Raw genomic sequence first — 14,706 nt, 5'->3', positions numbered from 1 at the left:
CTTCCCCAGTACAAACGTCCCATCAACTTGTTAAACCTTTGACTAATCATAGTCTGCAGGCAGTATGCACCACACCTCCAAATAATGCTGAAGGAATTCTGAATTAGCTATTTCGAATGCCAGGAGGTTACAGGCCTTCTAAGAACCTGACAAGGCAGTTTGGGGACCACAAAAAGGGGACTGAGAAAGAAATGCCATTAAAATAATTTCAACCCAGATTTCCATCCTGATGTTGAGCACAGACCACAACCAATCTGGACATCAGAGGTATGACAGGAGGGGATTCCATCATGGGAGTGGACAGAGTCAGAGTGGTGAGGTTTTGTCTCTTTGAGGCTTCACTTAGAGAAGGCACAAAAGAAAAGCTCTAGGTAGTGTTTTTTTTTCTTTCCTTCTATACATCTGCTCAGTTAGGACAGTAGGCATGCCAGAAAGGATAGCTGAATACTTCTCTCGCAGGCTGTGGGAAGACAAGGAGACCTCCAGTGTCCATGAAGACTACACCTGCAAGAAGTGCATCCAGCTGCAGCTACTAACAATCCGTATTAAGGAGCAGGAGCTGGAATTGGCTGAACTCCAGATCATTCGGGAGGCTAAAAGGGTGATAGATAGCGCATAAGAGAGGTAGTTACACCCAAGATGCAGGACATGGGAAACTAGGTGACAGTCCTGACGAAGGGTCTCGGCCTGAAACGTCGACTGTACCTCTTCCTAGAGATGCTGCCTGGCCTGCTGCGTTCACCAGCAACTTTGATGTGTGTTCGCAGATGGTATGTTGCCTCCCCGATGCCAGGGACCAGGAATATTTTATTATTTATATATATATATATATATATATATATATATATATACACACATATATATATATACACACACACACACACACATACACACACACACACACACACAGAATGCATTGTTTTCAGTGTAAGACAGACTCAGACTCCAGGAAGAAATGTTACTTTTGCTGTATTATTATACTGTAAGCACAAATATTAAAAGTAAAATATTGTTCAGTGCTGCCTTACTTACCATTTGTTTTTTCGCAGATGAAGTCACATTTACCACGGATATTGTCTCATCTGGCTTGGATATGCCTAAAACTTAATGACTCAGAATATTATTTACAGGGGTTCTGAGAGCAATGGTGATTCTAATTTAAATATCACTAAATGGCCCTTACCTTTTGGTCATATGTGAACTTATACACTAGAACCCTTAATACTTGTCTCTGCCAAAGTGATTGTTCCCATCCATGTAAACATTCACACCGACTGCATTGCAGATGAAATGAACGTAGTTAGATGGGAAGGTAAAGAATCACTTACATAAATTATTAATAACACCCCAACAAAACTGAAAGATTGCAGCCCAGATATTGATGGTAAACTAATAGAAAAATCCCTTGACATGGATCCCTCTACACTGGAAGAAAAATATAGACACTGTTATGTCATTCAATGGTCCCACTCATGGGAACATGGCATTGAAACCGTTAGACTAGAACATTGTGCAAAACCAGAATTGTTTTAAAGAAGACTTCACCATCCGACAGGTATCTTATTGCACTTTCCCCTTAAGGCCAACAGGTATATCAGCATACTTCCTACAAAGATTTTAGTCATTTCTATATCTCCAATTATGGCTACTAATCCACCCCATCGTTAAATGTCAAGCTAACATGACAGTTTTCTGCATCTCTGGATTATGTTCCAAAAGGGTTTAGCTAAATCCTCAATCCAGGTCTTTGCATGTTAATATGCACTGAAGCAGAAGCGAAGATGAAACAAAAATGTTTTAGACTACATTATAACACCATGAGCTAATGGAGCAGAATTAGGCCATCGAGTCTGCTCCACTATTTCATCATGGCTGATCCAATTTTCCTCTCATCCCCAGTCTCCTGCCTTCTCCCCATAACCCCTTCATGTCCTGACCAATCAAGAATCTATCAACCTCTGCCTTAAGTATGCATCAGTATACCTGGTTTCCACAGCTGCCTTTGGCAAAGAATTCCACAGATTCATCACTCACTGGCTAAAAAAAAAATCTTCATCTACGTTCTATTCTGAGGCCATCCCCTATGGTCATAGATTCCCCCACCAGAGGAAACATCCTCCCCTCATCCACTCTATCAAGGTCTTTCACCATTCGATAGGTTTAATTAAAGTCATCTCTCATTCTTCTGAATTCCAGTGAATACAGGCCCAGAGCCATCAAGCACTCTTCACGTGACAAGCTATTCAATCTTGGAATCATTTTCGTAACTTCCTTTGAATCCTTTCCAGTTTCAGCAAATCCTTCCTAAGGGACCCAAAACTGCTCACAATTCTCCAAGTGAGGCCTCACCAGTGCTTTATAAAATCCCAATACTACATCCTTGCTTCTATATTCTCGTCCGCTTGAAATGAATGCAACCATTGCATTTGCATTCCTCACCACAGACTCGACCTGCAAATTAACCTTTAGAGAATCCTGCACAAGTCATTCTGTATTTTCTCTCCAGTTAGAAAATAGTTAACCCTTTCATTTCTTCTACCAAATTGCATGACCATACACTTTTCAACACTGTATTTCATCTGCCACTTCTTTGCTCATTCAACTAGTCCTTCTGGTGCCTCTCTACTTTCTCAAAACTACCTACCACTGCCCCCCCATCTACAAACTTTGCAACAAAGTCGTCAATTCTATCATCCAAATCACTGACACGTAACCTAAGAAGAATCAGTCCCAACAGAGTTTTCCTTCCTGGTCAATGGAAATCGGTAAGTCCAATAAGCATTGTAGAGATTTTAGTCCCAAAGGTCATTGTAGCTACCCAGATTTCATATTTGCCCAAGTCAAACAGTCATAAATAGTTCACTCTGTGGTGCAAACCTTATAATGAAAATTAGTTCTAAATTATTAGCGTCCTTATGAATTCAATTATATCTCAGAGAGACTTCGGCTACAATTTGGAAAACAGGGAAATAAGCCTATAACAAAATTTTACTGTTGAAGACTAATTGAAAATGCTAAAATTTTGGGGTTACACAGATAACATTACTTCCTAAATAGACAATGTTACATACACAGGCAAGCCTTCAATTATTGCTGCATATTCAGTCGCATTGTGGTACCATCACAAACAGAAAGAGAAAAAAAACTAACCCTAACCCTAAACAATTTTCATGATCTCTAACAATAAAATGTGACAGTGAAGCTGCCTCTACAGCCACTGCTCACTCTCACAATCACACTGACGTGATCCCTCGGTTCACTCAGAGGGTGGACTGTGCTGATGACCAAAGTTGTTCAGACATACTGCTACCAGAGGATCACTTACTCTTTAAAGTTCATAAGGAAATAAATCTTGGAATAGTTTGATGATTTAACCCATGTTGCGTATCTCAAGATAGAAACGCAAGTCCAGTTTGAAGGAATGATTTATGATGGATGCAGAACAAAGAATGTTTTTAAAGGACTTGATATTTGTTAACAATGGCTAGAAGAAACTCAGTCAAATTAAAAGAATACTTCTTTATTCATCGCAAGTATAGCAGAACTGACCATCACATGAACAGGCACCTTTTTTTACTTTCACAAGTTTCATCTGCAGACTCATACTAAACCCCTGACTGGATTAATGCTGTAGCTGAAACAATAGCTAAGATCTTTCTAACTGTTGCACATTTAGATTCCATAGCTGTGGATAGTTTCTGGGTGGGTTGGCACTACATTAAATTAGGTTACAGATTTTTTTTTTGCAGTTTTATGGAGAATTCCCTTAGCTGTTAGAATTACTACTCTTCTTGTTCAGATGTTAAAGTCTGCAAGGATGGAAGTTTGGTGGCTTCTGCTTTTTGTATAACGGCCCCACTCCTAAGACTTTGTTAACTCACACACCCAATCAGCAGTACCATGGGTTATCTCTCATATACTGTAACTGCTTTACTATCCCCACCCCAGACTCACCTCTTTACCTAGTCCTCTGGTTCATCCTCACCCCTGGAAGAATGAAGAGCAGGGACTGCCCTGATCATGTTATTCTTGCTCCTTTCCCTTTCCTATTCTTGATCACTAACATTGCGTCCAGGTATGTATGTTTCTCACCTCATCTTGAGGGTGGTTGGGATTTATTTGTTGAGAGTAATGGGTTTAATAACACAATCTCACAAACAGAAAAGTGAGTCGACAAACATTATTTTTACTTAGCTGCTTGGAAGTCACATTTACTTTTTAATATGGGTAACTTTTGATAGACATGGTTAATATTTTACATAGTGTACATTGTAAATGTGTTGTTCATTGCTAATGATGGCGTTATACTACCATGACTTACACCTTTGAATTTAAGACCATCTCTTGCTCTATATTGTATGTTAAGTTATACAATGGTGGAACACTTACCAGGAGGAGAATGATAGCTACCCCTGAGGAATGCCATGCCCCTGATAACCTTTTTACCTATTCTGTTATGATTTCTTTAGAAACAGAGACATAATCCTAGAGCCTTTGGGGTGTACAAAGTGTTATATTGTCACAAGGTAGAACTGCTTGCACGTGTTTTACTTATTATTTGGGTATAGGCATATTTTACATATGTGGTACTCCTGTAACGCAACAAGTAGGACCTATTAGTACTGCTAATCGTGTTATATTTGTTACCAGAACAAATTGTATATCTGGTTGATAAAATCCCAAGGTTTGACAGAACAGCCTGGATAGCCCTTGTTCAGTTAAAGCTTTCTAAGAAAACACAGCAGTTGGGGGGGGAATAATTGGGGGGGGGGGGGGGTTAAGACTGAAAATTATATACAGAGTTCAGAATTACCAATATATTGAAATCAGCAGGGTTAGAAATCTTCAACTAAGCAAGCGGGGAATGTGATAGATATTTGCTTCTATCTCACGTTTTCTACGCTTGCTTTCCAAATAGCAGCTGCCGTTTGAAAGGTCACAAACAGTAGTCAGTAAACTTTCAACTATAGTGCTGTTTAACTTCTGCTTATAAATGGAAGTCAGTCTTCTGTTCTTAAAATGTAAATCGAAAGCAGCTTGAAGTTAAATAGGCACTCTTTATAGAACAGCTCTGTATTTTGAAGACACTGTCTGTAAAGAATCACTGCACCTGCTTTATTATTGCTCAAGAGTAGAGTAGGTCTCAGCCCGAAACGTCAACTGTACTTCTTCCTATAGATGCTGCCTGGCCTGCTGCTTTCACCAGCAGTTTTGTGTGTGTGTTACAAGACAATGGGTTGTTTAACTTGGATTGTTTCAAATAGACAAGCTGACTCTTAAGTAGCTTGCAGAACTAGAAGGAAAACACCATTTATTATATCAATAACTAATCTGTTTATAGTTGGAATAGTTTATGCACTTCATAAGCCTTATTTGCTGCTGCTGGGCACCCAATCTCCCTTTCCCCCAGCACCATGTCTGTCAGGTCCCACTATCACCTCTTGTGTTCTTGAAGTCTTCATCTTCCTCCCAGCCTACCTTCTCGGAGCACCCCAACCCTCCTTCACACCCCCCCTCTGATTCCACCTCTAATCCTCTCCTCATCTTCACCATTCCCCGACTTTCTCTTCTCTGAAGCATAAAGTTCTGTCCCTAGAAAGGGCCTCACCTTTGTCCCCTTTCACTGCCATGACACCAAGTTCTTCATCCTTCGCCTCTGTCTCTGATCCCACTTCTTTGGCAAGAATTCCACACCCTGCATGGATGAGGAATCTTCAACTATCTTCAACCCTTCTCCACTTTTGAATGCCCACTCCGGTTCCCTGTATGCTCTGGATCTTTTCATCTCAAATTGCCAATGAAATACCAAGCATCCTGACTTCAACACTCCTCCTTCCTCCTCGAACCTTACCCGCTCTGAATGCCCTGCCCTCCACTCTCTCAGCACCAATCCCAACCTTACTTTCAGAACTGCAGACTCAGGGGGTGCTGTTGTAATATGGCGCACTGATTTGCTGAGGCCAGGTGGCGACTCTCAGGCACCTCCTCGTACCTTCCTCTTGAAGACAATCACACTCTGGACTATCAAAAAAATTGTCCCCCACTCAGGACCATCAGAAAGTTCACAACCTATAGTTCCCTTACCCCACATTGCTTGTTTACTTTCTACCCATGATCTACAAACCAGAATGTCCAGGTAGGCCCACAGTCTCTGCCTGCTCCTGACCGACTGAACTTGCGTTCTCACACCTCAATTCCATTCTATACCTCTGGTTCAATCCCTTCCCATCTACGTCTGCAACACTTCTCATGTCCTTGATCACCTCAGTAACTTTCAACTCCCTAGCCCTGACTACCAGATCTTGACCATGGATCTTCAGTCCCTGTACATATCTATTCTCCCATCAAGGCCTCAAAGGTCTCTGCTTCTTTCTTGATAAAAGAACCAATGAATTCTCCTCTACTACCACCCCATCCTTCTGAAAGAGCTGCTCCTCACCTTCAACAGTTTTTCCTTTGATTGCTCCCACTTTCTCCAAACTCAAGGGGTAGCCATGGGCACCTTCATGGGCCCCAGCTTTGCCTGCCTCTTCGTTGGCTACCTGGAACAGTCCATTTTCGAAGCCTCCTTTAATACTCCCCCAATCTTTCCTCTGCTACATCAATGATTGCATTGATGCTGCTTCAAGCACCCATGCTGAGATCAATTCTATCGCCTTTGCCTCCAACTCCCGCCCTGCCCTAAATTCACCTGGTCCATCTTTGACACATCCCTCCCTCTTCTCAATCTCTGCCTTCATCTCTGGAGACAAACTGTTAACGGAAATCTTTTATGAAGCTACCAATTCCCAGAGCTACCTTGACTACACCTCTTCCCACACTATCTCCCGTAAAAATGCTATTCCTTTTTCTCTGTTGCTTTCTCTCTGTCACATCTGTCCCCAGGATGAGGCTTTCCTTTTCAGCGCATCTGAGATGTCCTCCTTCTTCAAAGAACGGGGTTGCCCATTCTCCACCACTGATGCTGCCCTCACGGGCATCTCCTCTATTTCCTAAGCATCTGTGCTCACCTATTTTTCCCGCTGCCTTAGAGTTCTTGTCCTTACCTACCACCCCATCAGCCTCCGCTTCCAACAAATCATCCTCCCAACTTCCACCATCTTCAAAGGGATCCCACCACTAAACATATCTACACCTTTCCCAAGCCCCCCCCATCGCTCTCTGCTTTCAGCAGGAATCATGTCCTCTTGTGCCATGATAAGGCCACAGTCGGGGTGAGGGAGCAATATCTTACATTCATCTGGGTAGCCTCCAATCTGATGGCATTAATATTGATTTCTCCTTCCGGTAAAACAAAATCCACCCCCACTTCCTCTATTTCCCTCTCGGACCTTTTGCCTCTTCTCATCTGCTTATTACTTTCGCCTGTGTCCTCTCCTCTTTCCCTTTCTCCTGTGATCCACTCTCCCCTCCTATCAGATTCCTTCTTCTCCAGCCCTTGACCTTTCCCATCCACCTGGCTTCACCCATCACCCTCCAGCTAGCCTCATTCCCCTTCCTCCACCTTTTCACTTGGGCGTCTTCCTCCTTCTTTCTCAATCCCAAAGAAGGGTCTCAGCCCCAATCATCGACTCTTGAATCATTTCCGTGGATGCTGCCTGACCTGCTGAGTTCTTCCAGCATTTTGTGCGCATTGCTTTGGAATTCGAGTATTTGCAGATTTTCGCATGTTTTTGTACTCAGAAGTTAACTTTACAGCAGTAACGGTAGCTAGGGGGAGATCCGGGTCTACGAAAATGCTTTTAAACCTTTTGCGTTAAAAAGGTAGCTGAATAAATATCACATGCTTGTGAAGTCACCCATATGGCTGGAAAGGGTATGAATATAGAGAACAGTTCAGTCTTATTAGGAATGGTGTAAAGAGCATCAACAAACAAGAGGTCAAACCCATTCCTCCAGCTTTAGTTTCTGTGACAGACAGCTTGTTCAACTGCATCTTTAGTACATCGTTTAGTTTGTAGCAATTGTAGCTGGGTTCTGGAAATCCTTAATTCCTTATGTTTGAAAACTGCTTTCTGCTCTAGAAATGGTTTGTAACTGGGAAATTTTTAAGATAGAAATCCTTCGAGTTTTAAATGTGATTTAAGAGTGTTTCGTGGTGTTAAATATGCACTGTAAATAAATGAACTGTGTGTTATCTGGAAGTACCTTCTCCTTGGTAGGAAGAGTTGACCCACTGCTCGAATAGTGAGTATTTGCTAAACTCGCCATGGAGAATAAACAGGGAAGTGAACTAGTCTTTCAAGATTGGGCTGTTACAGTATAATTTCCCTTTAGTGAGAGTACTTGTGGTTATTTATAATTAGATAGGGCTTAAAATCTTTGAACATAGAACTCTGTGGTCAGCAACTCCAAAACCATTACAAGTTTTAAAGAGGGACTGGACGGGCTCTGAGTGTTGTCCCTGAAGCACTGGAGGCTGAGAAGTGACCTTATAAAATCATGAGGGGCAGGGATAAGATGGATTATCGTCTTACCTAAGATGGACTCCTTCACAAGTAGGAGTCTTAACTAGAGGGCACAGCTTTACATTGAGGGGAGAGATTTAAAGGGGACATGAGAGGCAAGCCCCCCCCAACAGAGAAAATGATAGAACAATATATGGAACAAGCTGCTATGCTAGAGACAAGAATAATTACATCAACATTTATATTGTTTAAAAGACATTTTGACAGGAACATGGATAACAGATGTTCCAAGAGATATGTGCCAAATTCAGAGGATTATGAGACCAGCTAGGAAAATATTTTAGTCCATATGAATGACATAGGTCAAAGGTCCTGTTTCCATGCTCTATGACTATCAGTAAAAGTCATCATGCAGTATTAACAAATGTTTGAGGATGTATAACACTATCTATGTAATTCAAACCATAAGCAAAAGATCACAGGCCCACATTGCCTATAAGACCACAGAACACAGGAGCAGAATTAGGCCATTTGGCCCATCGAGACGGCCCATTCAATCATGGCTGATTCTGTTTTTTTCTCCCCACGATCCGGCCTTCTCCCTGTAACATTTGACGCCATGGCCAATCAAGTACCTATCTCTGCCTTAAATACACCCACCAACCTGACCTCCATAGCTGCCTGAGGTAACAAATTCCACAAATTCACTAACCTCTGGCTAAAGAAATTTCTCCAGGTCTGTTTTAAATGGACACCCCTCTAACCTGAGGCTGTGACCTCTTATCCTACACTCCCCCACCATGGCAAGCATCCTTTCCACATCTACTCTGTCTACACCTTTCAACATTCAGAAGATTCAATGAGATCCCCCCTCATTTTTCTAAATTCCAGTGAGTAAGGACCCAAAGCCATCAAACATTTCTCATGTGATAACATTTTTATTCCCACAATCATCCTTGAGAACCTCCTCTGAAACCTCTCCAATTCCAGCACAACTTTTCTTAGATCAGGAGCCCAAAACTGTTCACAATACTCAAGGTGAGGCCCCACCAGTGCCCCATAAAACATCAGCATCACATCCCTGTTCATGTATTGTAGACCTCTTGAAATGAATGCTAACATTGCATTTGCCTTCCTCGCCACTGACTCAACCTACAAGTAAGTCTTTAGGATATTCTGCACAAGGACTCCCAAGTCCCTTTGCATCTCAGATTTTTGGATTTTCTACCCATTTAGAAAATAATTGGCACATTTATTTCTACCACCAAGTACATGACAATGCATTATCCAGCATTGCATGGACAAATTTGCCACTTTCTTTCCCATTCTCCCAATCTGCCCATGTCCTTCTGCAGCCTTCCTATTTCCACACACTACATGCCCTTCCACCAATATTTGCATCATCTGCAAACTTAGCAACAAAGCCATCTATTCTATTATCTAAATCACAGATATACAACATAAAACAATCAGTCCCAACACCAACCCTTGAAGAGCACCAGCCACAGGAAAAGGATCATTTCATTCCCACGTGCTGCCTCCTACCAATCAGCCAATGCTCGAGCCATGTTAGTAACTTTCCTGTAATACCATGGGCTCTTAACTTGGTAAGCAGCCTCATGTGTAGAACCTTGTCAAAGGCTTTCTGAAAATCCAAACATGCAACATTCGCTGCATCCGCTTTATCTATCCACTTGTAACCTTCTCAAAGATTTCCAACAGGTTTGTCAGGCAGGATTTTCCCTCAAGGAGACCATGCTGACTTTGTCCTATCTTGTACTGTGTCACCAAGTACTCCATTACCTCATCCTTACCAATTGACTCCAACAACTCCCCAACCACTGAGGTCAGACTAACTGATCTATAATTTCCTTTCTGCTGCCTCCCTCCATTCTTAAAGAGTGGAGTGACATTTTCAATTTTCCAGTCTTTTGGAACCATGCCAGAATCCAATATTTCTTCAAAGATCATTACTAATGCCTCCCCAATCTCTACTGCTACCTCTTTCAGAACCCTAGGGTGCAGTTCACGTGGTCCGGCAGTTATATACAGGTTTCCAGCTACTGTTTGGAGACCTGTATATAACTGGCATCAGTGTCCTTTACCCCTGCAGTTTCTTAACTCAACCCACAAGGATTCAACGTTTTCCGATCCTATGTCACATCTTCCTAATGATTTGATGCCATTCTTCACCAGAAGAACCATGTCATCCCCTCTGCCTATCTATCTGCTACAATTCGTCCTATCCTGAGTCCCTTCACTCTGGTTGCCATCCCCCTCCAAATTAGTTTAAACCCTCCCAGACAGCTTTCACTCTTCCAAATTCCAGAGAATACAGGCCCAGACCCATCAAACACTCACGTGAGAAGCCTTTCATTCCAGGAATTATTTTTGTGAACCTTCTCTAATGCCATCACATCCTTCTGTAGATAAGGGGCCCAAAGCTGCTCAAGTGAGGCCTCACCAGTGCCTCATAAAGCCTCAGCATTATTCTATTCTAGTTTTCCCAAAATGAATGCTAACATTGCATTTGCTTTTCTCACCATTGACTCAACCTGCAGATCAACCTTTAGAGAATCCTGCACCAGGTCTCCCAAATGCCTTTGCACTTCAGATATTTGAATTTTCTCTCCATTATAAACCAGACTCGGTTTTTATTCCTTCTACCAAAGTGCACAACCATGCACTTCCTGACACTGCATTCCATCTTCCCCTTCTCTGTCCATTCTCCTAATCTGTCAAAGTCATTCTGCAGCCTCCCTGTTTACCCAAATCATCTTGTCCCTACACCTATCTTCATATAATCTGCAAACACGGCCACAAAACCAGCAATTGTCATTCAAATAATTGGCATATCACGCAAAAAGAATCGGTCCCAACACAGATCCGTGTGGAAAATCACTAGTCACCGGCAGCCAATCAGAAAAGGCCCTCTTTATTACCACTCTATGCCCATCCACTCTAGTACCTTTCCTGTAAGATCATGGGTTCTTATCTTGTTAACCAGCCTTGTGTGTGCCACTTTGTCAAAGACCTTCGGAAAATCCAAGTTAACAACATCTACCGTTGTCTATCCTGCCTGTTATTTCCTCAAAGAATTTCAACAGATTTGTCCAGCAAGATTTTCCCTACTGGAAACCATGCTGATTTTGGCTTATCTTACCATTTGCCTACAAATACGCTGAAACCTCATCCTTAACAATCAACTACACCATTCTCTCAACTACTGAGGTGAAGCTAACTGGTCTATAATTTCCTTTCTTCTGTCTCCCTCTTGAAGAGTGGAGTGACACTGGCATTTTTAAAGATCAAATGCTACTGGAACCATAGCAGTGGACTCCACTCTGTACAAATTCAATTCATTTCTGAAAATTTAGAATAAGAATCAGATTTAATATCACCAGTGTATCTCATGAAACGTGTTTACTTCAAGACAGCAATATAATGAGATACATGCTAAATAAATAGAGAAAAAAAACTGAATTACAGTGGGTACATACATGTGTCTATTAAATAGCTAAGTTAAAACAAGTGGTGCAAAATAACAGAAATAAAAAAAGTAGTGAGGTAGTGTTCATGGGTTCAATGTCCATCTAGAAATTCGATGGCAGGCGGGAAGTTATTCCTGAATTGCCGAATTTGTGCCTTCAAGCATCCGTACCTTCTTCCCGATGGTATCAGTGTGTCCTGGGGTGGTGGCGATCCTTAATGATGGACGCCGCCTTCCTGGGGCACTGCTCATTGAAGATGTCTTGGATACTACGGAGGCTAGTGCCCATTATGGGGTTGACTAATTTTCTGCAACTTATTTCGATCTGGTGCAGCAGCCACCCCGCGCCCCCCACCAGCGATGTAGCCAGTCAGAATACTCTCCATTATACATTTGCAGAATTCAGATTCGCAGAATTCAGTAGGAAATTCCTGCCGAAATCTGCTTTTACCATCATTTAATAGAGTGCATCCAAGATCGTATAAACTGTCCGCCCTAAAAAAATACACTTCCAGCAAATAGGGTCCACAATAAAATACCGGCAATACCATTACAACCACAAAATTCCGCAGCCCCATATTACACTGTACCGAAAAAAAATTTCCCTAAGCAGGGCGGGAGGTAGCGAAACACAGGCCTATTGTTTATTCTGCTAATTTATTTGCAAATGACTTGAAATAATCTATCAATAAAATTTTGCCCGCATTTAAATGTTTACATTTTTTAAACAAAGGGATCTCTTCTTTTTCACGCTTACCCAATACAACGGGAATCTTCACTATGTTTATGTCAACGTGATTTATTCTACTCACACATCTGTGCTTTATTTTACTGTCAAGTTGGAAAGGAGCTCACCGTTTTATTTCTAGTTCGTTGACTTCAGATCCAGGAACGTTAATATTATTAAATATAATCTTTCTTGTAATCATTACCAATCAGTAAATCATTAATTATACACTAGAACCAGTGTGTCGTTCTCACTTAACTGCTCAGGTTTCCACTAATCACCTGTTCAGGCTTCTTCCTGCTCTTCTCTCCATACTTCAGCTGGAGAATGGGCTTCATTTCTGCCGCTTCTCTTGCGTGGCGCTCGGCAAATTGGTGTCCTTTCCCTGGGGAAATTCAGAGAAGGACGCAGCTTCCTATTTGAGTTTCCACTTTCGTTAAATCCCGGTGCAAACCGAAAATGTGATCGGTGATAACTCACTCTCTGATCTGAAGTCAGTCACCCACACATTAGCCACCACCGCCACAGGCACAGCCAGGTGCCTTTAAAGATCCGGATAAGACCTGGGTCCGGATTTTCCAACGGGGCTGCAAATTCCTAACTGATATCAGTGCGGGATCCGGATCTGAAGCCGCGTGTTAGCCACAGCTTATCCCCTTCTCCCTGGGTTCCAGCAATGCAGGACCCCAGAGGCAAGCAGCTTTGTAACTCTAAATCAAGTTACCTGTCGCACTCGTCTGCCTCCCCGGCACTTACCATTTGTCATTTTCGCCGGAGCCGCCTGTGAACCAAGGAAGTGCGCTCGGGGCGAAACCAGGCGCGCAACTTGAGGCGTTCCCTCGTGAAGCCAAGCGCTCGCCGAAACCGCCCACCTTCGGGGCTTTCACTTTTCAGCGCTCGGGCGGACAGGCGGCGTGGTTGCGTGTTCCCGCGGCCTCACTACCCGTGTGCACGCAACATTTACCGGCGTGTTTTCTTCTCTAACTATATTTCAGAAGTGAAGTCGCATCTCTGAAGCCTCAGGGAACGATCCGTGCAGTTTTGCTGGCATTGGGGTTGTGTTTGTGTATTAGCTCCAACACCTGGTGCTTTACAAATGTAGAGAAAGGTGGAGAATTTGCGAACTTTTCCACTTGCCAATGATTCCCATGTTGGCGTATCTCGTTTCTGCCAGCGTCAGTACACGGAAACTCTTTTGATTGGTACCTTGTAATATGGTTGTTCCTTGGTATTCTTCAGCGGCATCTACATTTAAAATAATAGGTTTTATACCATTTAACACACGCAAAATGCTGGAGGGACTCAGCAGGCCTGGCAGCAGGATTGAAGGGTTTTGGCCCGAAACGTCGACTGTACTCTTTTCCATAGATGCTGCCAGGCCTGCTGAGTCCTTCAACTCCAGTAAAACCTTTGTTTCGTAGGGCTGTGACTTCTGGTACTTGGCATAATTTATTGGTTTCTTCGGGCTTTGCATTATGTTCTAAACGTGCGATGGATAAAAACATCCATTAGTACTTACGAAGGGGGCATCCCATCCGGGACATGCCATCCTCTCGTTACTACCTTCAGGAAGAAAGTACAGGAGCCTGAACGCCCACACTTACCGATTTAGAAACAGCCTCTTCCCTTCTGCCATCAGATTTCCGAAAGGTCCATCTCATTTTGCGCTATTTGTTGACTTTTATGTGTTTGCGTTGTAATGCTGCCGCACAACAAATTCCACATCATGCAAGTCAGTGACAATTTCACGTCATATAAGGCAGAAAATAAACCTGATTCGGATATTGTGGATGAGTGGTCAAATTTAGGCTGATGTAGATTAATGGCGTAGAAGTCTCTCTATCAAACTTTTACTGATGTAGCGTTTTAAATATCCTGTCTGGTTATGGCACTTCAGAGACACAGGGATGTAAGAAGCTGCAGAGGGCAGTGGACTCTGCCTAGTGCATCACGGACACATCACTCCCCACCATGGATAGTATCTACAGAAAACGCTGCCTTAGGCGGCCGCATCCATCATCCCTTACCATCTCAATTCACTGTTAGCCAGAGAGGACTTCGTCTACTTGATGGCTTTAGTG

General features: G+C 42.6%; 1 protein-coding gene across 5 annotated transcripts in view; it reads right to left on the bottom strand.

The window, feature by feature from the left end:
* Window positions 1–14,392, bottom strand: part of LOC140195212 (uncharacterized) — a 62,995-nt gene extending 48,603 nt beyond the window's left edge. For 2 of the 5 annotated variants that reach the window (XM_072253173.1, XM_072253203.1), the window contains exons 1-3: window positions 14,230–14,392; window positions 13,382–13,870; window positions 12,907–13,010 (exon numbers count right to left, since the gene is read on the bottom strand). In XM_072253173.1, coding sequence (XP_072109274.1) covers window positions 12,907–12,938 — 32 coding nt within the window. In that variant the 5' untranslated portion in view covers window positions 12,939–13,010; window positions 13,382–13,870; window positions 14,230–14,392. Of the gene's footprint in view, window positions 1–12,884; window positions 13,284–13,381; window positions 13,871–14,229 lie in introns of those variants that run through there. The other 3 variants (XM_072253163.1, XM_072253193.1, XM_072253182.1) reach the window with 3 other exon arrangements.
* Between the last annotated feature and the right edge of the window lie 314 nt (window positions 14,393–14,706).

The sequence above is a fragment of the Mobula birostris genome, chromosome 1 (genome assembly GCF_030028105.1).
Source record: "Mobula birostris isolate sMobBir1 chromosome 1, sMobBir1.hap1, whole genome shotgun sequence".
Taxonomy (NCBI): domain Eukaryota; kingdom Metazoa; phylum Chordata; class Chondrichthyes; order Myliobatiformes; family Myliobatidae; genus Mobula; species Mobula birostris.
Note: the sequence above shows the minus strand (reverse complement) of the source record. Positions and strands in the feature narration are given on the sequence as shown.